The 22,818-nt window shown below is 37.1% G+C and overlaps 1 protein-coding gene across 1 annotated transcript in view; it reads right to left on the minus strand.

Moving 5' to 3' along the window:
- LOC129741151 (uncharacterized) overlaps positions 1-22,818 on the minus strand; it is a 380,499-nt gene that overhangs the window by 38,182 nt on the left and 319,499 nt on the right. Inside the window, exons 10-13 of the mRNA XM_055732859.1 lie at positions 19,935-20,694; positions 7,756-7,898; positions 6,025-7,629; positions 5,810-5,927 (exon numbers count right to left, since the gene is read on the minus strand). Of these exons, the coding sequence (XP_055588834.1) occupies positions 5,810-5,927; positions 6,025-7,629; positions 7,756-7,898; positions 19,935-20,694 (2,626 nt within the window). The remainder of the gene's footprint in view (positions 1-5,809; positions 5,928-6,024; positions 7,630-7,755; positions 7,899-19,934; positions 20,695-22,818) is intronic.

A 22,818-nucleotide genomic window follows, 5' to 3' on the forward strand; every position in this document is an offset into this window, starting at 1 on the left:
GAACAGAAAATCAAATTGATCACATCTGCATCAGCCGAAAGTGGAGAAGGAGCCTTCTTGATGTCCGCAACAAACGAAGCGCTGACAATACAACTCATAGTGAAAAGATCTTATCAATCAGTTTAAATCGGAAATGATAGAAAGTACACCATATTTGAATGTGCCGGTTGAGAATCAAGGGCCGGTTCTTCAACATCAGCATCATCAACGTGCACAGCCCTCACCTCGGAAGTACCGGTGACGACAAAGACGAATTTTACGCGCAGCTGGAGCGTGAATACGACCGTTGCCCAAAACATAATATCAAAATCGTCATCGGGGATTTTAACGCTCAGGTCGAAAACGGCCTCAGACTTATTGATTTCGCCGCTTCCAAACGAAAGGCCGTACGTAGTACCTTTTTCCAGCACCGCCTCCCACACAAGTACACCTTGAGATCACCGTACCAAACGGAATCACAGATCGACCACGTTTTGATTGACAGCCGGCACTTCTCGGACATCATCGACGTCAGATCCTGTCGAGGCGCCAACATCGAGTCAGACCACTATCTGGTGATGGTGAAGATGCCCCCAAAATACTCCGTAGTGAACAACACACGCAACCGGCGCCCGCCTCGGTTAAATATCGCGCGACTGAAGCAACCTGAGGTCGCGGCAGACTACGCGCAATCGGTCGAAGAAGCGCTGCCGGCAGAGGGCGAGCTTGATGAAGCCCCTCTCGAGGACTGTTGGGATACCATCAAGACAGCCATCAACAGTGCTGCGGAGAACGTCATCGGTTATGTGCAGCGAACTCGACGGAACGACTGGTTCGACGAGGAGTGTAGGAGGGTGATGGACGAAGAGAAAGTCCGAATTTTCCAGGAGAAAAAGCGCCGCCTGGAGGAGGAGGAGCTCGAGGAGCTGGAGCAGCTGCATCGTTTCCAAGAAACACGAAAGTTCTATCAGAAACTCAACGCATCCCGCAAAGGCTTCGTGCTGCAAGCCGAAATGTGCCGGGATAAGGACAAGGTCATCTTGACGGACAATCCTGAGGTGATCAAAAGGTGGAAGCAGCACTTCGATGAACACCTGAACGGCGCACAAGCAGGAGATCAAGACGGTGGGGAAGCTACATCGCCGGCGTAACCAACGACGTAGAGGAGCCACTCCCAACGATGAGTGAAGTTAAGGAAGCCATTCGCCAGCTGAATATAAACAAGTCGGCTGGGAAGGATGGTATCGCAGCTGAACTCGTCAAAATGGGCCCGGACAAGTTGGCCGATTGCCTACACCGGTTGATAGTCCGGATATGGGAAATAGAACAGCTACCGGAGGAGTGGAAGGAGGGGGTAATATGCCCCATCTACAAGAAGGGCGACAAATTGGACTGTGAGAACTACCGAGCGATCACTGTCCTCAATGCTGCCTACAAAGTGTTGTCCCGAATCCTACTCCGCCGCCTAACGCCACAAGCAAACAGATTCGTGGGAAGTTATCAGGCCGGCTTCATGGAGGGACGGTCAACGACGGAACAGATATTCACATTACGGCAAATCCTCCGAAAATGCCGGGAACACCAAGTCCCTACGCACCATCTATTCATCGACTTCAAAGCCGCATACGACACGATCGACCGTAACGAGCTATGGAAAATCATGGACGAGAACGGCTTTTCCGGGAAGCTGATCAGACTGATCAAGGCGACGATGGATGGAACGCTGTGCTGTGTGCGGATATCGAGTTCTCGAGTTCATTCGAATCACGCAGGGGGCTTCGACAAGGTGATGGTCTATCCTGCATGATGATCAACGTGGCGCTAGAAGGAGTTATTCGACGAGCGGTGGGCGAAATGCGGGGCACGATTTTCAACAGATCCAGTCAACTTATCTGCTTTGCCGATGACATTGAAATAGTCGGCAGATCATCTGCGGCGGTGGAGGAGATCTACCGCAAACTGAAACGCGAAGCAGGAAGGATTGGGTTGATGATTAATACGTCCAAGACAAAGTACATGCTGGCCTGCGGATCCGAGACCGACCGAACCCGCTTGTCCAGTAATAACAAGGTCACGATCGACGGCGACGAGCTGGAGATAGTCGAAGACTTTGTCTATCTCGGCTCACTGGTGACCGCAGACAATGACACCAGCCGTGAGATCCGGAGGCGAATTATCAGCGGAAGTCGTGCCTTCTATGGACTCCACAAGTAACTGCGGTCGAGAAGATTTAGCCCTCGCACGAAGTGTAACCTGTATATGACGCTCATTAGACCGGTTGTTCTCTACGGGCACGAGACATGGATATTTCTCGAAGAGGACCTGCGTACACTCGGAGTATTCGAGCGACAAGTGTTAAGAACAGGGCTGGTAGCGGTTTGACAATGAAAAAGTAGTGACTTTAGTGACCAAAATTTGAAAAAAAGTGACCAAATAGTGACTTTGATGACCGAAAAAAGTGAATAAATTGTGACTATGTAGAACAAAAAAAGTAACTTTGAAGTACAAAAAATGTGACCAAATCAGGCCCGTGCGATGGACCCGTCCATGGGGGAAGGGAGGTTTGAAATTCAAATTTAGATAAAAATAATAACAATACAAAAAAAAGGAAAAGGAAAGGGTTTTCTTACGACGTTTGTCACTCATGTTCAACACATAAACTAAAAAAATGACTGATAAACAAAATTTTGGAAACATATTTTAATGAATGTTTCAAATCTTCGATAAGTCAAGAAAGTAAGAAATAAATTAAATAGTTTCAAAAGAATTTCTTAGCCAATTTAAAATTAAAAAAATCTGAATTTTAAAATAAATGTCCAATCTTCTACAAAACTTACCATGAATAGATGTTAAGAAAATGATAATAATTGTTAATTTTTATTCATCTAAATTTGGAATTCTTTTCCTCATTTTCAACTAGAAGTTTAGTGAGAAATTCTGCTGTATTTTTTTAATTTGAACAAAAAATATTTAATCACGATTTCAAATGTTAATTACCGATTACTGAATAAAAAATGAATTTTGAACAGAATTTTTTCAATGTTCGATGGTTTAATTTAATTTGTTAAAAAGAAGAATATATTTATAATTATTTTACAAGTGCCAGTTATATAAGCCAGACATAAAACCTTTAATAGGGTTAATCCTCCAGTTATCAAAATTTAATTTTTGAAGCTTAAATAATAACTTCATGTTCAACTACACTGACAAACAAATGTTAGAAATTGAGTAATTACCTGAATGATGAAAACTGATGCAAAATTAAAAATAATGAGTTCAAAACTTTTATTATTAATATTGAAAGCACAAATCAAATACAAAGTTAGTTAGCACTGCGTATTAAAATTTATGTTTTAAGTTGCTACTTTAGATTAATTTAAAAATCATGATCGATCAAAAAAAACATGATTTCATATAAAAAATTTTAATAACAAGTTTTTAAATTTTTAATCGCAGGTTTTTAAGCTTTAAATTACAAGCTCTGAGTATTTTGTCTCTTTTGATTAAAATATTGGGTCCTGAAAAAACAGAAGGTTGAAATAATGTTTTATTATTAAAAATTTGGAGTTAAAGGCTTATGGTTGAAGAACAAGAAAATTCAGAATTAAAAAACAAGGAAACAATTTTTAAAAATATGTCTTAAAAATTTAAAAAGTTTGATTAAAAAAAATCCTGCAAGCTGATTAGAAAATTGAAAACAAAACTGTATAATTCGGTAAATTTATTTGAAAATTGAAAAAACAATATGGAAATAAAAAAGATTAGTTTTTAAAACCATTTCAGGAAGAGTTTTTTCAATAAACATGTTTCACTATAACCATTTTGGTGCTATTTTTTTTTTAAATTATTGATTTGGTAAATAGTGTCCTAAACTAGAAATTTGGTCAAATTCGGCCAAACGCATTTAGTTTTGGTGATAAAAAGTATATTACTAGTAAAATCAAACATTGATAAATAACTGACTATGGAAAAAAAGTCATTACAAGTATTTTTGACATCACAGCAGAAAGTGTAAAAAAACTTGATTCTATTTAAAGCTCATCAATTCATATGAAACTTTTGATTTTAAATAATATGTTTTTGATTTGAGTTTTTGTAAAAAAAAAGTGCAGGAACTTCTCTAATTATTTTCAAAAATCATTTCAATAACAAAAGCTGATAGAAATATTGCATACATATTTAGATTCGGGGAACCCAAATTTGTTGAAATTACCGTTTAAATTCATTGCACCTAAGAAAAATGTAAATTTTGTGGCCTTGTGTAAATTTTTAAACCCCTTTTTTGAGTATTTAGAAGAACAAAAAACACGAAATTAAATTGAGTATGAAATTGTTTTTTTTTCAGAAAATTTCATATCAATATAACATTTGTTATGACATAAAATATTTTTTTAATTAAAAAAAATGGTTCGTTTCAATCTCAATCTTAGTTACACTTCTTAATAAAAACCCATTCTAAAGACGAGATAGGGTTTTTGTATATTAAGTTTTGAGCTCCAATACAAAAGGTTGATTGAACTAAAAATTAAAATCTACAATCAAAGTTAGTTTCAATTCATGAACGTCAGATAATGTCGTAGATCGAAATGTCTCAAGCCAAGGTTGATTCATTCCGAAATTCCGCCGGAGGCGAAAAAAGTTTCTGACTGACTGATCAAGTAATTTACCGTTACTACCGTCAATTCAAATTACTCTTTCATAGGTTTATTTTCGGTGAAAAAAGTGACTTTTGGTGATAAAAGTGACCATTTTTCGGAAAATAGTGACTTTAGTGACCAAATGATGAAAAAAGTGACTTTTTAGTGACTGACCCAAAAAAAGTGACCAAGTCACTAAAAAGTGACTCGCTACCAGCCCTGGTTAAGAACCATCTTTGGCGGCGTACAGGAGAACGGAGTGTGGAGGCGAAGGATGAACCACGAGCTCGCGCGACTCTACGGCGAACCCAGTATCCAGAAGGTGGTGAAGGCTGGCCGAATACCTTGGGCGTGACATGTTGCGAGAATGCCGGACGACTGTCCTGCAAAACAGGTGTTCGCTACGAATCCAGTAGGAACAAGACGAGCGGGGCGCAACGAGCGATATGGTTAGACCAAGTGGAGTGTGATCTGGCGAACGTGGGGTGCCCGAGAAATTGGAGAACGGTTGCCATGGACCGAGTAAATTATAAGAATTATGTTCGTCGTGAGACGGTATACTATGTAAAAAAAAACCAATAAAACTGCAAGCCATCTGGTCCATCAAGCTTCATCAGAAAGTACAACATTATTGTGATTATCTGTTCAAGAAATTCACTTCTCAATGACCAAAATGCAATTCTAATTATCCAAGACTTAGTGATCTTGGAATTTCCAAGGCTTTTACGCGGTACCAAATACTTATTTCTTGACCCAAATTATCCAGCACACCTTCAGATCTTTGCCGTCAGTAATCTTGGGTAGTCGAAAATGGGTCTAAATTTTGTTTAACAGCGGCCATTTAAGTCTAAAAATTTGAAAAAATAGTGTTTGACTGATTAAAAAAAATTTAAATGAATGAGAGCCCGTTTTTATTTTTAAATTCAAATTCAGCCAAGAATCTTTGTTTCATTATTTGACGTTAGTTAAGTAAGAAATTAAGAAGTATATAGCATAACAGCTCGAGTGTCAAATTCCTTGGTGTCAGAGGAAAATCTCATAAAACCCCGTTTAAAACCTTTGGAATACTAGAAAACGCCCAAAAATGCATTTATCCATTAGAATAGTTCGTAGAAGCAATTTTATTCTCTTTCTCGCACTTTGTTCCAAGATGACCTGAACCTGATTCCAACGAAACTGAATGTTGGACTCACCTGATCAGCGATGTCCTCCATATCCATGGCGTCGGTATCCATGGAGCTGCGCTGCTGATGCTGCAACAGCAGATTCTTGCGCTTCGACGTCGGCGTCAGCATTCCATTGTCGGCCAAACTGCGATGATTTAAAAGAGATCGAAATATTCTTTCACTGTCAAGTTTGCAAGAAAATTGGAAATTTGTTCGGCATTTTTGCTAGTAACATCACTCACCTCGGCGTCATGATGGTGGACTGCGATTCGTTCCAGTTGGCGTCGGAATTGTCCCGGGTGGCCAGGGATTCGGATGAGTGAAACGGTGAGTGTGATTTGATCGACAGTTTCTCCTCTCTGGAGGGAGATGGCGGCGCTGTTGCCATTTTGTCATCCTTTGCGTCTGCTTCGAGTTCCTCGAGTAGACCCTTCTCCTCTTCAGCACTGGTCGGTTCATCGAGGCTGATGGATCGCTTCCGGAAAGATTCCTTGCGCCGTTCGCTTTCTGCGGTGGCTGTTATCTGTGGTGGACTTCCGATGAAGATGCCTTCGTCCTTGATGGGAGTCGTGCTGAACTGGAGGTTCGAGTCTTGGTGGCTGTCTGCCGTTGTTGGAGACACCAGGTCTTCTTCGCTGGCCGAAATGGCGGCAGTTGGTTTTTCGGTTGGCTTGGTTTTCTTTTTGTCAATGAGGATTTCCCCTTCGGAGACGGTTTTTTGGAGCTTTTTCTTTTTGACCGCGTTCGGCGAGGGAACGGGAGAAACTCGGGGTTTGAAATCGATGAAGATTTCCTGTTCCTCTTTGTCGTCTTTCTCGCTTTCGGAGTCACAGGTTGAGCAGGATTCGTCCGAGGAGGATTTGGTGTCGTCTTGCATGTCCAGCGGTTGGATGTTTGGGGGAGTGATCGGACACGAGGGTGGTGGATGCGATGGGGTTGAGAAGATTGGTGGTTGAGGTTTGATAAGCGGTTGGAATTGCTGTGGTTGGGGTGTTGTAGGCTGTTGTTGCTGTTTCTTGGATGGAATCGTCGATGGTTGTTGTTGTTGTTGTTGAGTGGGATGATGAGCCTGTATCATTGGTTGGACCTTTTGAACCTGCTGGTGTGTGATAGAGTTTCTTCTGGTTAGGGAAGAGTGTGTTTCTGGTGTAACGTAGGCATATGAAGCTCGTCTGTGCTGGTTTAGTTTGGGGTCTTGATGAGCTACCGAAACGTGGGCGGACATTCGTCTGTTTAGACTATTGCTGTCGAAAGAACGGATATCTTGATTAACTGAGCCGTTTGAGATAAGCATTTCCTGTGGAGGGATTTTGAGCTGATCCTTAAAAATGATCTCATGATGATGGTGCGGGTGATGAGGATCCCGACGTGGCAATGTATGAGTGTGAAACTCTTCCGGCTTATGATGGATACAGGTTCTCCTGGGGAGGCTGTGGCTTTCGAACACATGCCCATTTTCGTATCCATGGTGATGAACTTGCTCGATATCTTTGCGCAGCACCTGGAATGGTTCGTTCGAAAGAGTGTGGCTTGAACGACGAGGCAGTACAATGCTGTCGTACATCTCGTACGGATAGGAACTGGTTTCGTAGGATGTTCGCGATCCATCCGTTGAGCGATAGGAAGTGGCACTGTCCTGCGAGTGGTTTCTGGAATGGGTCATGATCCGATCCAGCGGGAAATGATCACTGCGCGAAACGTCCGAGTGACTCATCTGTGACGATGCTCGCGAAGGCAGTTCGAAATGTTGAATGAGCGATGATTTGGATGGCGGTGAAGTGATCGTAAATGGTGACTTTGGCGGTTCTTCGGACTGTGTTCGATGAAGCAGCTCGTGCTCAGTGGGCCTGCTCATGATGAAGCGATTGGCGATAGTGACAAAACAAAATTCGAGGGGAGAAATCAAACAACAGAAATCAAAAATGAAACTTTCGACAAATGAACGGAAGATTGTTTTCAAAGGGAATACTTACGTCTTGGGTTCATCAATCGAACCCGCGGAACTGTCGATTCCGTTTTCCTGTATTCGATCAGCCGCCTCGGATAAGCTTTTCGTTAGTTTTCTTCCCCCATTTAGGCCGCCATTGGTTTGTGCTCCTTGCGAAACCATCTTGACCTGGAAAAAAAGGGAAAAAACCAAAGGTTTGAATTTTTAAATTTATTAGCAGAAAATTATATTTTCGATATTCCACTATCGTAATAACTCTCCAGATGTCTTAAACCATACTTGCTTCCTGTAAGCCTAGTCCACAAAAAAACACAAAACGCAAAAAAAAAATACATGAATCAAACCGAAATCGACCAACCGGTAAATGTCAATCAAAACAAATCCCTGCCACCTCACCTCGAGGCTTACGTATAGGACCAGAAAGCTCGGATTCTGATTCCGGTGTAACAACCAAAAGGACGTCCAGAAGGGAAAAAAAGCACAAGTACGTGCCAACACTGTAACACTTTATTGCTGCGCGATGCCTTAAGGGTGGTAGGGGCTGTGACGTGCTTCACCGTTTGTGACACGCTCAAGCCAGCCTCCAGAGCCCTTGATGGCACCACCAAATCCCTTCAGCGGGGAATCGGGTGCTATATTTTGCACTTTTCCCAATGGAAGATCACACGATTCGAATAAACAGGCATACGAAGTAAAAAATCTCTTGAATCCGCGGCCGCTTTGAAGCGGGCGGAGAACTTTTGTCGTAGAATCCGCGTCAGTCGTGTGTTTGCATGAAAAATGGGCAAAATATTTACTATAAATCAGAAGCGCGTATACTTGAATTTATGTTCCCCATTTTTTTGTGCTCGGTGTAGTAGCTTAGACGGAGTTTTGTGTTATCGGAGAAGAAGTCGCTCGAGATATGGATGTTCATGGGTAGGTATTTGAGATACAATGTCGTTCGGGCCATCGGAGCGAAAATTTTCAAAGACGGGTAATTGAGGATGTAATAACGAGCGAATGTTTATCACGACTTTACGATTTCCGTGATTTGCTGGCTCCTGAGAATCCCTTGTTGATGACTGCTTGACTGTCAACAGTCATTTGAACATTTTTGTCATTTTGGTTCGTTTGTTCATTTTTGTCATTTTTGTCATTTTTGTCATTTTTGTCATTTTTGTCATTTTTGTCATTTTTGTCATTTTTGTCATTTTTGTCATTTTTGTCATTTTTGTCATTTTTGTCATTTTTGTCATTTTTGTCATTTTTGTCATTTTTGTCATTTTTGTCATTTTTGTCATTTTTGTCATTTTTGTCATTTTTGTCATTTTTGTCATTTTTGTCATTTTTGTCATTTTTGTCATTTTTGTCATTTTTGTCATTTTTGTTATTTTTGTCATTTTTGTCATTTTTGTCATTTTTGTCATAACTGTCATTTTTGTCATTTTTGTCATTTTTGTCATTTTTGTCATTTTTGTCATTTTTGTCATTTTTGTCATTTTTGTCATTTTTGTCATTTTTGTCATTTTTGTCATTTTTGTCATTTTTGTCATTTTTGTCATTTTTGTCATTTTTGTCATTTTTGTCATTTTTGTCATTTTTGTCATTTTTGTCATTTTTGTCATTTTTGTCATTTTTGTCATTTTTGTCATTTTTGTCATTTTTGTCATTTTTGTCATTTTTGTCATTTTTGTCATTTTTGTCATTTTTGTCATTTTTGTCATTTTTGTCATTTTTGTCATTTTTGTCATTTTTGTCATTTTTGTCATTTTTGTCATTTTTGTCATTTTTGTTATTTTTGTCATTTTTGTCATTTTTGTCATTTTTGTCATTTTTGTCATTTTTGTCATTTTTGTCATTTTTGTCATTTTTGTCATTTTTGTCATTTTTGTCATTTTTGTCATTTTTGTCATTTTTGTCATTTTTGTCATTTTTGTCATTTTTGTCATTTTTGTCATTTTTGTCATTTTTGTCATTTTTGTCATTTTTGTCATTATTGTCATTTTTTCATTTTTTCATTTTTGTCTTTTTTGTAATTTTTGTCATTTTTGTCATTTTTGTCGTTTTTGTCATTTTTGTCATTTTTGTCATTTTTGTCATTTTTGTCATTTTTGTCATTTTTGTCATTTTTGTCATTTTTGTCATTTTTGTCATTTTTGTCATTTTTGTCATTTTTGTCATTTTTGTCATTTTTGTCATTTTTGTCATTTTTGTCATTTTTGTCATTTTTGTCATTTTTGTCATTTTTGTCATTTTTGTCATTTTTGTCATTTTTGTCATTTTTGTCATTTTTGTCATTTTTGTCATTTTTGTCATTTTTGTCATTTTTGTCATTTTTGTCATTTTTGTCATTTTTGTCATTTTTGTCATTTTTGTCATTTTTGTCATTTTTGTCATTTTTGTCATTTTTGTCATTTTTGTCATTTTTGTCATTTTTGTCATTTTTGTCATTTTTGTTATTTTGTCATTTTTGACATTTTTGTCATTTTTGTTATTTTTATCATTTTTATCATTTTTGTCATTGTTGTCATTTTTGTCATTTTTGTCATTTTTGTCATTTTTGTCATTTTTGTCATTTTTGTCATTTTTGTCATGTTTGTCATTTTTGTCATTTTTGTCATTTTTGTCATTTTTGTCATTTTTGTCATTTTTGTCATTTTTGTCATTTTTGTCATTTTTGTCATTTTTGTCATTTTTTCATTTTTGTCATTTTTTTCATTTTTGTCCTTTTTGCCAATTTGGTCATTTTTGTTATTTATGTTATTTATGTCATTTTTGTCATTTTTGTCATTTTTGCCATTTTGGGCATTTTTGATATTTTTGTCATTTTTGTCATTTTTGTCATTTTTGTCATTTTTGTCATTTTGGGCATTTTTGTTATTTTTGTCATTTTTATCATTTTTTTCATTTTTGTCATTTTTTTCATTTTTGTCATTTTTATCATTTTTGTCATTTTTGTCATTTTTGTCATTTTTGGCATTTTTGTCATTTGGGTCATTTATGTCATTTATGTCATTTATGTCATTTTTGTCATTTTTTGTTTTTTTTTTTCATATTTGTCATTTTTTTTCATATTTGTCATTTTTGTTATTTTTGCCATTTTTGTCATTTTTTTCTATTTAATTATTTTTTAATTTTTGTCTTTTTGACATTTTTGTACTTTCGATCATTTTTGCATTTTTCAGTTATTTTTGTGTCATTTTAATATGGAGTTTGATAAAAATTCCTGAATGTAAGTCCCTAAATTTGGTGTGATTTTCAAGCCAACCCAATTATATTGATTCAAATCCTCCTAAATCTTCAATCTAAACATCATTAGCGGTCTAACGAACATCGGGGCAGATTACCTGGATTTTCCTCTGTTTTTGATTGGCAATTTCATTGTGTTTGTTACTGAAATTGGTTTTGGCACGTTTCGAAAACAGCAGCAGCCTATTAGTGCTCCATTTACTGGAAACAGCTTGGCCTGCCCCCCAAAAATGGCACGAGAAACGCACCATCAAAACATCTGACTTCGAGTGTAAAAATGTTCGCTCGGGAGAAACACCTCAACATTTTCGACCTTTTTCAGAGGCTGATTCTGGTGGATTAGGAGAGGTGGCTGAGAATTGATGATTATTGGGCCAGGAATTATCTTGATGGCGGTATGTTTTTGTGGTTTTTCTTCACTAGGGCAAATTATTTTGACTGGAGCTCATTATTGTGATACTGTTTAAGTTTGTTCTACTAAATTCAATGATTTCAATAATACTGTATAGTGTATAATTGGTAGAACCTTAGCTTTATAGATACTTTAAAGTCTCTTTAAGCATGATCGCTTCGAACGAGCTAACGAAAACAATCGCTTTAACGAATATTGCTTTAGATTATAGAGGAAAAATTTACGTTCCTTCTTCGGCAGCTCATTGAAAACAATGGTCTACTCCCAGTTACACCCACACAAAAATACAAAAAAGGAAAAATAAACTAATGACCATTATCGTGATCATTATTCAGCCAATTCTTTCACTATTCAGTCTATTAGAATTTTGCCCACCCACAGAAACAATAGAAAACACGCGGTTCGAAGCTTTTCTCCGCTTCTCGCCCCAGACACAATGGCAATAATAATACCATTAGCGTTATTGCTCCAATGAATGGATGGACCGTCATGGCTTTCATCCTTGGAACGAACAAACGAGAAAAATGGATCAAAATGGTGGGGAATCCTTTTAGCAGCCGCCATTGCAAAGTTTTGAATTGCAATAACCTTGCGTAGGGGGAAGTGTTCCTAAATGCGCATGTTGGGTAATATGCGCATACAGCCGATTGACGATATGGCTGGAGATTCATCATATCTAATCAGTGCAGTTTGAGGGTAATACGCTTTTAATACATGGCATGAAAAAATTAAATTGTTATATTAAGTCAAATAAATTAAAAAATTCAAACAAGATTTTTGCTAGTTTTGTTATAATATATTGAACTTTAATTATTGTGCGTACAGATTCTGTGAACAAAAATTTTAATGGTTTTTCTTTCTTATTCATCTGGAAATCGGAAATTCAACAAATTGAAGCTTTTGGCAAAGTTGTAGATGATAAGATATTGGAATAAGAGACAGGTTCTGAATGCCCATATCAAGGCAGGTTAAATGCCTATATCAAGAAAAATAGATTATTCTTATAAATTTTTTACTTTCTATCATTTAAACATTAAATCTACGCTCAAATCACGATCTTACAGCGAAAAAAGAAGAACTTCATACTGATCCGATAAAAATACAATATGAACAAAATATTACCATGAAATATGGCCATATGGCATACTTAACTATGTTTCATGCAAAAGAACTAATGATGTAAAAAATTTCACCAAAATTTCAGCCTTGATGTATGCTCAACATCCGTTTCTACCGTTTTCAATTAAATAATTTCAAAATATTGCAAGTGTTAATGAAATATAGCTTAAAACATAAATATGCGCATTTAGCCCGCCGGTTTCGGAAATCGGCTATTTTGACTTCTTTTGTTATAAAATTATTTTCACAAAAACTGTAAGAGATTTTAACAGAAAAATTGCACTTACGTATAGAAAACAGATGTCCGCTCATGTGCATATAGTTTTCAGACTCCTATCTATCGGAATATGGGAGAAAATGAGTGTTTTCCTTAATATGCGCATATAGCCTGCCTCTCCCCTACGCCCGTCGCCTCGGGATCGCTCGTTCAGCTTTATAATGGTTTTCCATTTTGGAATCGGTTTTTCCCGCACCACACTGGCGGTGAAGGTGTTGTTCCTTCACTATCGCTCATTTTCGAAAAACTCATTGAAACAGGTACAGTCAGTATCCGTAATAGAGTTCTCTAGTGGGGGAAAATCGGTTAACACATTAATGAACTTCATTAAACGGAATCGGTACACCGAAAACGAGAACTTGTTTTAAAGCACGATATTTTTGTTAAACCGTTCCATCCAGTGTCCAACATCGCTAAATAACGAATTGTACGCTAACAGCGCTAATTGTAATTTGTCATCAATTGGCGATACGCGCTTTAGCTTTGAGCGCCTTCTTTATCTGCACATTTAACGGTTAAAACTACCACATGGTCAGCTGAATTGAGTGTAGCCCGATTTTGAGTAAGAAACTCGGTGTACTAGAGTTTGATTCTGGGTCATTCATATCAACCGTTGATATTATATCAACAAAACTGTAGCTCAACCAGATAAAAACAATCAATTCATAATACAAAGAAAATGCTAAAATAAAAGCCTACAGCAAATCAGATTTAAACTCATCACTCAGTTAATCTCATCCCGGTAAAAGATTTGTATGCCTTTACCTACTGCTGTACCCGAGCGCGTAAAGGAGGTTGATGTTTATTTTCGTACTGCTTCTCAAGAGCTCGATGCAGATCCCTGAGTGTGTGGGCTTGGATCAAAACGTCTTTGACCACACTCTGCATAGAGCTATTTAGAATCACTACGACAAAGGATACCATCTTCCTTCGCCATGACGGTCTCGCGCAAATGTACTAAAAAGGGTGATACGGTCAAAATTTGGTCAAGGGAAAACGCGTGTAAATCGGTGAAATCGTTTATTTAAAAAATCAAATTTAATTTCTTTTTTAAGTTTAATTAGTATAAAATTCAGGAAAAATATTCAGCTAGGCTTCCGCTTTTCCAAATCCGAATTGCCGGGCCATACGTTTAACCCCTGCCATCAGATTTTGTACCGCCACCTTGTCCACCTTCTTCGCCGCAGAAAGCCAGTTTGCCTTGAACTGCTGCTCGTCCTTAGCAGTTTTTTTGGTCTTCTTTAGGTTTCGCTTGACAATAGCCCAGTATTTCTCAATTGGGCGGAGCTCTGGCGTGGAACCACCTGCACGTTGTTGGCGGCGTACCACTCCATGGCCTTTTACCGTAATGGCAAGATGCCAAATCCGACCAAAACAGTACGGAACAACCGTGTTTCTTCAGGAAAGGCAGCAGAGGTTTATTCAAACACTCTTTCACGTAAATTTCTTGGTTGACAGTCCCGGAAGCTATGAAAATGCTGTTTTTCAAGCCACAAGTACAGATGGCTTGCCAAACCAGATATTTCTTCGCGAACTTTGACAGTTCATGTGCTTGAAAACATCTGCTATCTTTCTCCTTCCTTTTGCCGTATGAAACTCCTGTCCCGGAAGCTGTTGTAGTCGGCTTTGACGTAGGTTTCGTCGTCCATTACCACGCAGTCAAACTTCGTCAGCATCGTCGTGTACAGCAGCCGGGATCGCGCTTTGTCCGTCGTATTTTGTTTATCATCGCGATTTGGAGTCACTACCTTCTTGTAAGTCGATAGTCCGGCTCGTTTTTTGGCTCGATGCACGGTTGAAGACGATACACCCAGCTTATTTGCGGCATCTCGGAGAGAGAGGTTAGGGTTTCGCTTGAAACTACCGGCAACTCTCTTTGTCGTCTCAGCGGCTTCCGGTTTTCGATTTCCCCCCGATCCAGACTTCCTGGCTGTCGACAAACGTTCCCCAAACATTTGTTACGGTTGATTTGGAAACTTTTAGCGATTTTGCAAGCTTTGCGTGCGAGTAGCTCGGATTATTGCGATGCGCGAGCAAAATTTTGATACGCTCCTCTTCTTCCTTGGATGGCATTTTGACAACTGAAGAGTGAATTCTAAAATCAAAATAGGAGCAACATTCTACACACCCACACACCTTCAAAATGAGGGATGTTCAGGTTTTTTAAATGCAAAATTTTAAGAAATACGTTTAGTTGATATTGACCAAATTTTGACCGTATCACCCTTCAGAGTATTGACTCTAAAAAATTAGCTCTTAATTTCCATGGTTGTTTAACCCTAACCCGCTCTTGAGTGTCAGAATGACAGTATTGGAAGTTTGGCAGCTTGTAACTTTATTCGGGTGCATCCAAATAATGCAGTTTCGGGGGAACCCTCAGTGAATTTTTAATATCTTTAATTTTGCATCATAACTATTTTATGGACGTACCTTGAAAGCTCAGGAAAAAAGTCCCTAATCAGCCCTTGAGTGTAAATTTGACACTCCTAACTAAAATCCGCTTTATCTACCTTGTTTCTTAACCGATTTTTACAAATTTCTTAGTTTTGGAAATCTCGTAATGTAACTCAAATACTTTTTTCAAACAATATTGAGCTACAACACTTCAGTTTTCCGTTATTCAAAGTCTTAGAAAAGAAACTCCGAAAAAAAATGTTTCGAGGAAAAGTTCGTAGATCAGCAACGGAATGCCCAAAAAAATTTCACTAAGTGTCCAAAATAGCTGAAGATAGAAGCTTTACGTTGCGAAAAAAATATTAATTTTTTTGATTTTTTTTTAAGATCATGACCACAAAAAATGTTAAAAGTTGTGTTAAACCGCACTTTTCAATCTACGAACAAGCATTTACATCACGAGGTTTCCAGTACTTCAAATTTTGGAAAAATTTGTTATGAAACAAGAGAGGTATATTGGTTTTAGTCAGGAGTGTCAAATCGACACTCCAGGTACTGTAACGTGTAAAAAATTCAGGGACGGATGAAGGTTTAAAAAAAACTTTCTTAGGTAAGTTTTAAAACTTTTCCTGGACTGCATATCTCGTATGTTTGGAGGGCATTTTTGAGAGTATAAATATGAGGAGGAGACCAAATGGGTCATGACGAACTTTGAAAACAGACCATATATGTTTTGTAGATTGGCCCAAAACCTGATCTGTTACACAGTAAACGAAAATTACCGAGTTCGGTAATTTTTTTACCTAAATCCTAAATCCTAAATTTTACCTAAATCCTAACATGTGTAAATCGTTAAACTGTTCGGTAATTTTTTCGGTAAAAAATAAACGAACATCGGTAAATGAATAACCGATTTACCGATGCTCGTTTATTTTTTACCGAAAAAATTACCGAACAGTTTAACGATTTACACATGTTAGGATTTCGGTAAAAAAAATTACCGAACTCGGTAATTTTCGTTTACTGTGTATAGAGCCTCAAAAATCAACAAAGTAAATCGAAAAAAAAACAAAATTTTATGCCAAGTAACTTAAAATGCATAAATGTCAAAGTCTGGTGCAATCCCGAAATAAAATTATCAGTAGAAAATTTAACTTTTCATTTGGATGCCTAATGACTACATCAAAAGTCGAGATCTGTTTTTATCTAAAAAAAAATGCCAAAAATCGACTTTCCGGAACTGCTTTCCGATAAACACATTTAGAATAAACAATTAAGAAGCAATAATTGTTTCTCTTTTATGTTCTCTTTAGTCCTCTTTTACATTGACCCAATTAAAAATCTGATTCCGGTAAATATTTTTTATAAAATTACCTTCATTTCCTTCATAGAAAGTACTCAGATCAAACGAATGATTTTTAAGATACACGCATTCGTATCTGTCCCATTTCTAAAAGAACTAAGTTTTACCATGGACAGTGCTGAGAGGGGATCCACGTTTTTGGCAACATCCTGAACTGAGCCTGTTAACTTACTCGCGTAAGCACGCATGATTTTCTGGTTCAAAGTTTTGTCCACCGCACCCAATCTCCGTCCAGATTTTTTTTTTGTCCACGAAGCTGCTTTCCTCTATATACTTCGAATCAATTTTCAGTTAGTTTTAATGCTCACTTCTTCTATTTTCGCCAACTAACTCACCGAAACGTTGTGGAAAGTACACCACTTGGAAATGCTTCTAATTTTCATGAAATTTTTGAAAACTGGAGCTCACGATACACAGATTTTTAAGTTAAATTGAAAACAATAACACCCAGCAGAAATCAGCTGTTTAAACGTCATCCGGAATGAGCAGGGTTGAATCAAATTCGTGGGGACACCCTTCACAAATGTAAAAGTCATCTTATCGAACTCAGAAAGCAGTTTTTAGACTTCTTTTCAGATCTTGATACACGTACTGTCAAATGGATTGTAATTTTTTTTAAAAGTGAAATAGCAGAAGAACCTGCAAGTTTGTCAGAAGCTACTCTTGACCGGGCCTTCCAGGAAATACACCCGTCACCCATTCCCAATCAAATAAAGCTGCAGCCATGGATGGCAAAACTCCTCAGATCGGCTTGTCCAGCGAAAGAGAGTGCTAATTTTTTCGTCTGCTCCCCCAAACTGTGCAGGGAACAATAAATCGAACTGAAATCAAGAGTGAGGTTGTTAACACATAAGAATAAGCGAAAGCATTCACATCCGCTGATGGAGAGAATTTCCTTCTCCTGACAAATCTATTGCGCATTGTACTGATGAGAAATCAGAAAGCCAACACAGTTTTCTACGTTCACGAGAAAGACTCTGCTCTCCGAACCAGTGGTGCCAGAGGTGAAATAATTTTTCATGATTTGTCCTGATATTCGAGAAGCCACCCTGATTTTTCAAAAATCTCAAATTGTCCTGATTTTTGGAAAAAATCCTAATTATAATTGAATTTGTAATAAAACATTTTAACCTCTTCAACCGATGGTAATCTTCGGTTCAGATGGCATTTGAACATCCAACTTTTTATCTCTTCTATCTCTTCTGTTGCATAAATGATGGCGTATACGAGACCGTTATTTCGCCTTCATTTATGTAATTTAAGAATAGCTCCACCAATCTACTGGTTTCCTGAAAAATCCTGTTTTTTTTTCTTCGTGGTCTTCGGTGGCCACAGACTACACCACATTTGTACAAATGCGATGAAATTCTGTCGCTGTGAACACGATTTGCATTGTGTATGGCACTGCTTGAATGACCGCACAAACCGTTTGAGTGAAATCGGTCGGGATAGAAATTTTTTGTACAAGCAACCCTCTGTGACATGGTGTATGGTGCTGCTTGTACAAAACGCAGGCCATTTACTCAGCCCCAGCCGGGGTGGAGATCGTGTATCGTGTGTGGGCTAGTGTAGAATCAAACAATCGTCGTGGAATCATCGAATTTGCTCAAGCCATTTCTGTAGTCTATGGCCGCTAAAGATGAAAGACACACTAGCAGAGATGCCAATGGGGCTGATTTTTCAGGTGTTGCTTGATTTTTCGAGGCCCTGCCTGACAACCTGATAAGCCATTGAATTTGCCTGATTTTTAAAATATGCCTGATTTTGCCTGATTTTTGCGAATGTGATGGAAAATGGGTAAGGATTTCCTTGAATTCTTATTCCAAAAAAGGGCATTCAAGGGAATCTTTCGATTGCTTTGATGCTTTGATTTAGTAGAATTATTCAACCAAGTAGGCTCACAACACATATGAGAGAGAAAATGAGGAAAGCGGTGACCAAAAAAAAAGGTCATCACTTTTAGCGAAATTTCCGTTACTATATCGTAGCCTGATTTGGCCTGATTTTTATTTCACCAGTTCCCTGATTTTTGGGAAAAAATGTTGGCAACCCCTGCACACTAGGGCGCTCTGGCTAAGAATTCTCTTTCTTTCACTCAGATGCGAAAGCTCTCACACTTGCCGTCCGAGTCACTTACAGTTCGTGTAAACTCGGATAACGAGTATAGAGCACGATCAGCTAAAGAGGACTCGACTACACTGACTACAGTGTTGATTTATACCGGCTTTTTGTTGTTTGGAAGGAGGCGACCAGCGATGGCTGCAAGCTGCAACTATTCAAATCTAAGCTTCTTCAGTCCGTCTCATTTACTGGAACTGGATTTTTTTAACCAATCAAAGCAACACACTATGCGATCTGCGCTTCTTCAGCTCGTCATATTTACCAGAATTGAAACCATTCCAAAACAAACAAAGCAGTAGCCTTTCAAATCTGCCTTTCAAATTCTATTCACCGGAACTGGAATTATTTCAAAACAAACAAAACATTTACTTTTGTCTCTGCGCTTCTTTAGTCCGTCTCATTTACCAGGAATGGAATCATTTCAAACGCAAGCCTTCAAATTTTCGCTTCTTCAGTCTATCTTATTTACCGGAACTGGCATCCTTTCAAGACAAACAAAGCAGTAGACTTTCAAATCTGCACTCCTTCAGTCCGTCTTATTAACCGGATCTGAATTAATTTCAAAACAAACAAAGCAGTAGCTTTTAAATCTGTACTTTCTCAGTTCGTCTTATTTACCGGAACTGGAATCGTTTCAAAACGAAAATAGCTGCAGCTTTTCTAATCTGCGCTTCTCCAGTCCGTTTTATTTACCAGAACTGGTTTCATTCCAAAATAAACAAAGCAAAAGTCTTTTCAATCAGCGCTCAGTCCGTCTTATTTACCGGAACTGGTTTCATTCCAAGGCAAAGCAGCAACTTTTCAAATCTGCACTTCTTTGTTCCAACTACACCATTGTCGTGAACAGAATCTCGCATTTACACATCCGTATTTCACAAGATTAGACCAATAACTCATTTATGTTTTTGTTTACCTCTTGCAGCTTCTATTTCAGTGTTGCCACATATTTGTTTTAATAAATTTTTAGTTTTTTTTATTCAGTACATTCTTCAGCTCATCTCCACACGTTTATGACGTAGCATTCAAAACATTAAAAAAACACTGATTCTAACACTTGAGCAACAGGAGTCTTGCCCACGCCTATTCATAAACCAAGTAGGTTTTTTTTGCTCTGTAGATAATTTAAAAATTTATGGATTTCAAATTTTCTACACAAAGTTGGCAACGATGTAATGGGACTAATAGGAGGAATTTTACTTCCTTTGAAATGATCCACTGACTGGAATGATGAGTGATGACCTGACTTTCTTTAGTCAGACAAAAAGAAAAAAAAAATCAAAAACTCACCCTATGAATCGTCCTGGGGCTGAGCGATAGATGGTGCGGAGCATTCGGTCGCTTCTTGTTCAGGTGTACTTCGGTTTGCGTGGCTTGCGTTTTCATGGCACTTCGTTTGATTTTCTCGACCGTCACAACCTGATCCTGGAGCTGTTGTTGCTGTTGTTGATGTTGTTGATGCTGATGCTGTTGCTGCTGGAGGAGGAGCTGTTGTTGATGATGCTGTTGCTGCAGTTGTTGCTGTTGATGGTGAAGTTGTTGCTGCTGCTGAGGCGTGAGATGAGAGGGTGTTTGAACAGAAACGCCTTGCTGTTGTTGTTGTTGCTGCTGCGGGTGAGAATGTGGTTGCTGCATGGGATGCTGATGTTGTTGCTGTTGATGCTGAAATTGATTGATTAGATGTTGTTGTTGCTGCTGCTGTTGTTGGGCAGCAGCCTGTTGAAGGTGATGTGGTAGGTGCTGATGGGTGTGAATGTGCTGATGCTGATGCTGTTGCGGTTGAGGGCCCAGCTGAATGTGTAGAAGAGGCTGCTGCTGCTGCTGTTGCTGGTGCTGTTGTTGATTCGATTGCTGCAGGATCGAGTGCAGGGGCGTTCCAAAGTGGGCGGCCATCGGCTGGTGCTGAGTGCTGAGCGTAATCGTCGGCTTCTTACCACCTATCAGTCTTTCTTGGCTCCGGGCTGCGGTCAACCGGGACATTGGCCGACCTCCCGCGGCTTCGTTGAACGAGGTCAGTGTGTAGGAGCGGGCAAAGCTAACGTGCTTGGTCCTGGAATATCGGGGTTAGGATAAGGATTATCAGTTAGACTGGTTAAGGCTTTAACATTTAAAGACGTTATTTTGAACAGCGAAACAATTATAAGCAATATTCATCGACAACACTTTTTTCAGCGAAAATGTGAAATCTATAGTAGATATAGCTTACAGAAGGTTGTTTGCGGTGTTTTTCTTAAAAGGAAATGGTTTTTCTTTCTTACAGGAAGGTATATAGTTATCGGTCGATTTGTTAGAACATTGTTGTTGGTTTCGCTAAACCGGGCTGCACATTTAAAATTATTTATATATTCAAAAAATGGATATTTTTCTCTTAAAACTATCAAAAATGAAAAAAATTCGTAGTAAATTTCAAAAAAATGATCACTCCAAAAACGAAACCATCTAGCTTGCTAGCAATATCAAGCAATCACTAGTCAAGACAATAAGACAAGACAAAAATAAGTCGTCATGCTAAAAAAGACAAAAATGACAAAAAATGACAAAAATGACAAAAATGACAAAAATGACAAAAATGACAAAAATGACAAAAATGACAAAAATGACAAAAATGACAAAAATGACAAAAATGACAAAAATGACAAAAATGACAAAAATGACAAAAATGACAAAAATGACAAAAATGACAAAAATGAAAAAAATGACAAAAATGACAAAAATGACAAAAACAACAAAAACAACAAAAATAACAAAAATGACAAAAATGACAAAAATGACAAAAATGACAAAAAATGACAAAATGACAAAAATGACAAAAATGACAAAAATGACAAAAATGACAAAATGACAAAAATGACAAAAATGACAAAAATGACAAAAATGACAAAAATGACAAAAATGACAAAAATGACAAAAATGACAAAAATGACAAAAATGACAAAAATGACAAAAATGACAAAAATGACAAAAATGACAAAAATGACAAAAATGACAAAAATGACAAAAATGACAAAAATGACAAAAATGACAAAAATGACAAAAATGACAAAAATGACAAAAATGACAAAAATGACAAAAATGACAAAAATGACAAAAATGACAAAAATGACAAAAATGACAAAAATGACAAAAATGACAAAAATGACAAAAATGACAAAAATGACAAAAATGACAAAAATGACAAAAATGACAAAAATGACAAAAATGACAGAAATGACAAAAATGACAAAAATGACAAAAATGACAAAAATGACAAAAATGACAAAAATGACAAAAATGACAAAAATGACAAAAATGACAAAAATGACAAAAATGACAAAAATGACAAAAATGACAAAAATGACAAAAATGACAAAAATGACAAAAATGACAAAAATGACAAAAATGACAAAAATGACAAAAATGACAAAAATGACAAAAATGACAAAAATGACAAAAATGACAAAAAATGACAAAAATGACAAAAATGACAAAAATGACAAAAATGACAAAAATGACAAAAATGACAAAAATGACAAAAATGACAAAAATGACAAAAATGACAAAAAATGACAAAAATGACAAAAATGACAAAAATGACAAAAATGACAAAAATGACAAAAATGACAAAAATGACAAAAAATGACAAAAATGACAAAAATGACAAAAATGACAAAAATGACAAAAATGACAAAAATGACAAAAATGACAAAAATGACAAAAATGACAAAAATGACAAAAATGACAAAAATGACAAAAATGACAAAAATGACAAAAATGACAAAAATGACAAAAATGACAAAAATGACAAAAATGACAAAAATGACAAAAATGACAAAAATGACAAAAATGACAAAAATGACAAAATGACAAAAATGACAAAAATGACAAAAATGACAAAAATGACAAAAATGACAAAAATGACAAAAATGACAAAATGACAAAAATGACAAAAATGACAAAAATGACAAAAATGACAAAAATGACAAAAATGACAAAAATGACAAAAATGACAAAAATGACAAAAATGACAAAAATGACAAAAATGACAAAAATGACAAAAATGACAAAAATGACAAAAATGACAAAAATGACAAAAATGACAAAAATGACAAAAATGACAAAAATGACAAAAATGACAAAAATGACAAAAATGACAAAAATGACAAAAATGACAAAAATGACAAAATGACAAAAATGA

Source organism: Uranotaenia lowii, chromosome 2, assembly GCF_029784155.1.
Source record: "Uranotaenia lowii strain MFRU-FL chromosome 2, ASM2978415v1, whole genome shotgun sequence".
NCBI lineage: Eukaryota > Metazoa > Arthropoda > Insecta > Diptera > Culicidae > Uranotaenia > Uranotaenia lowii.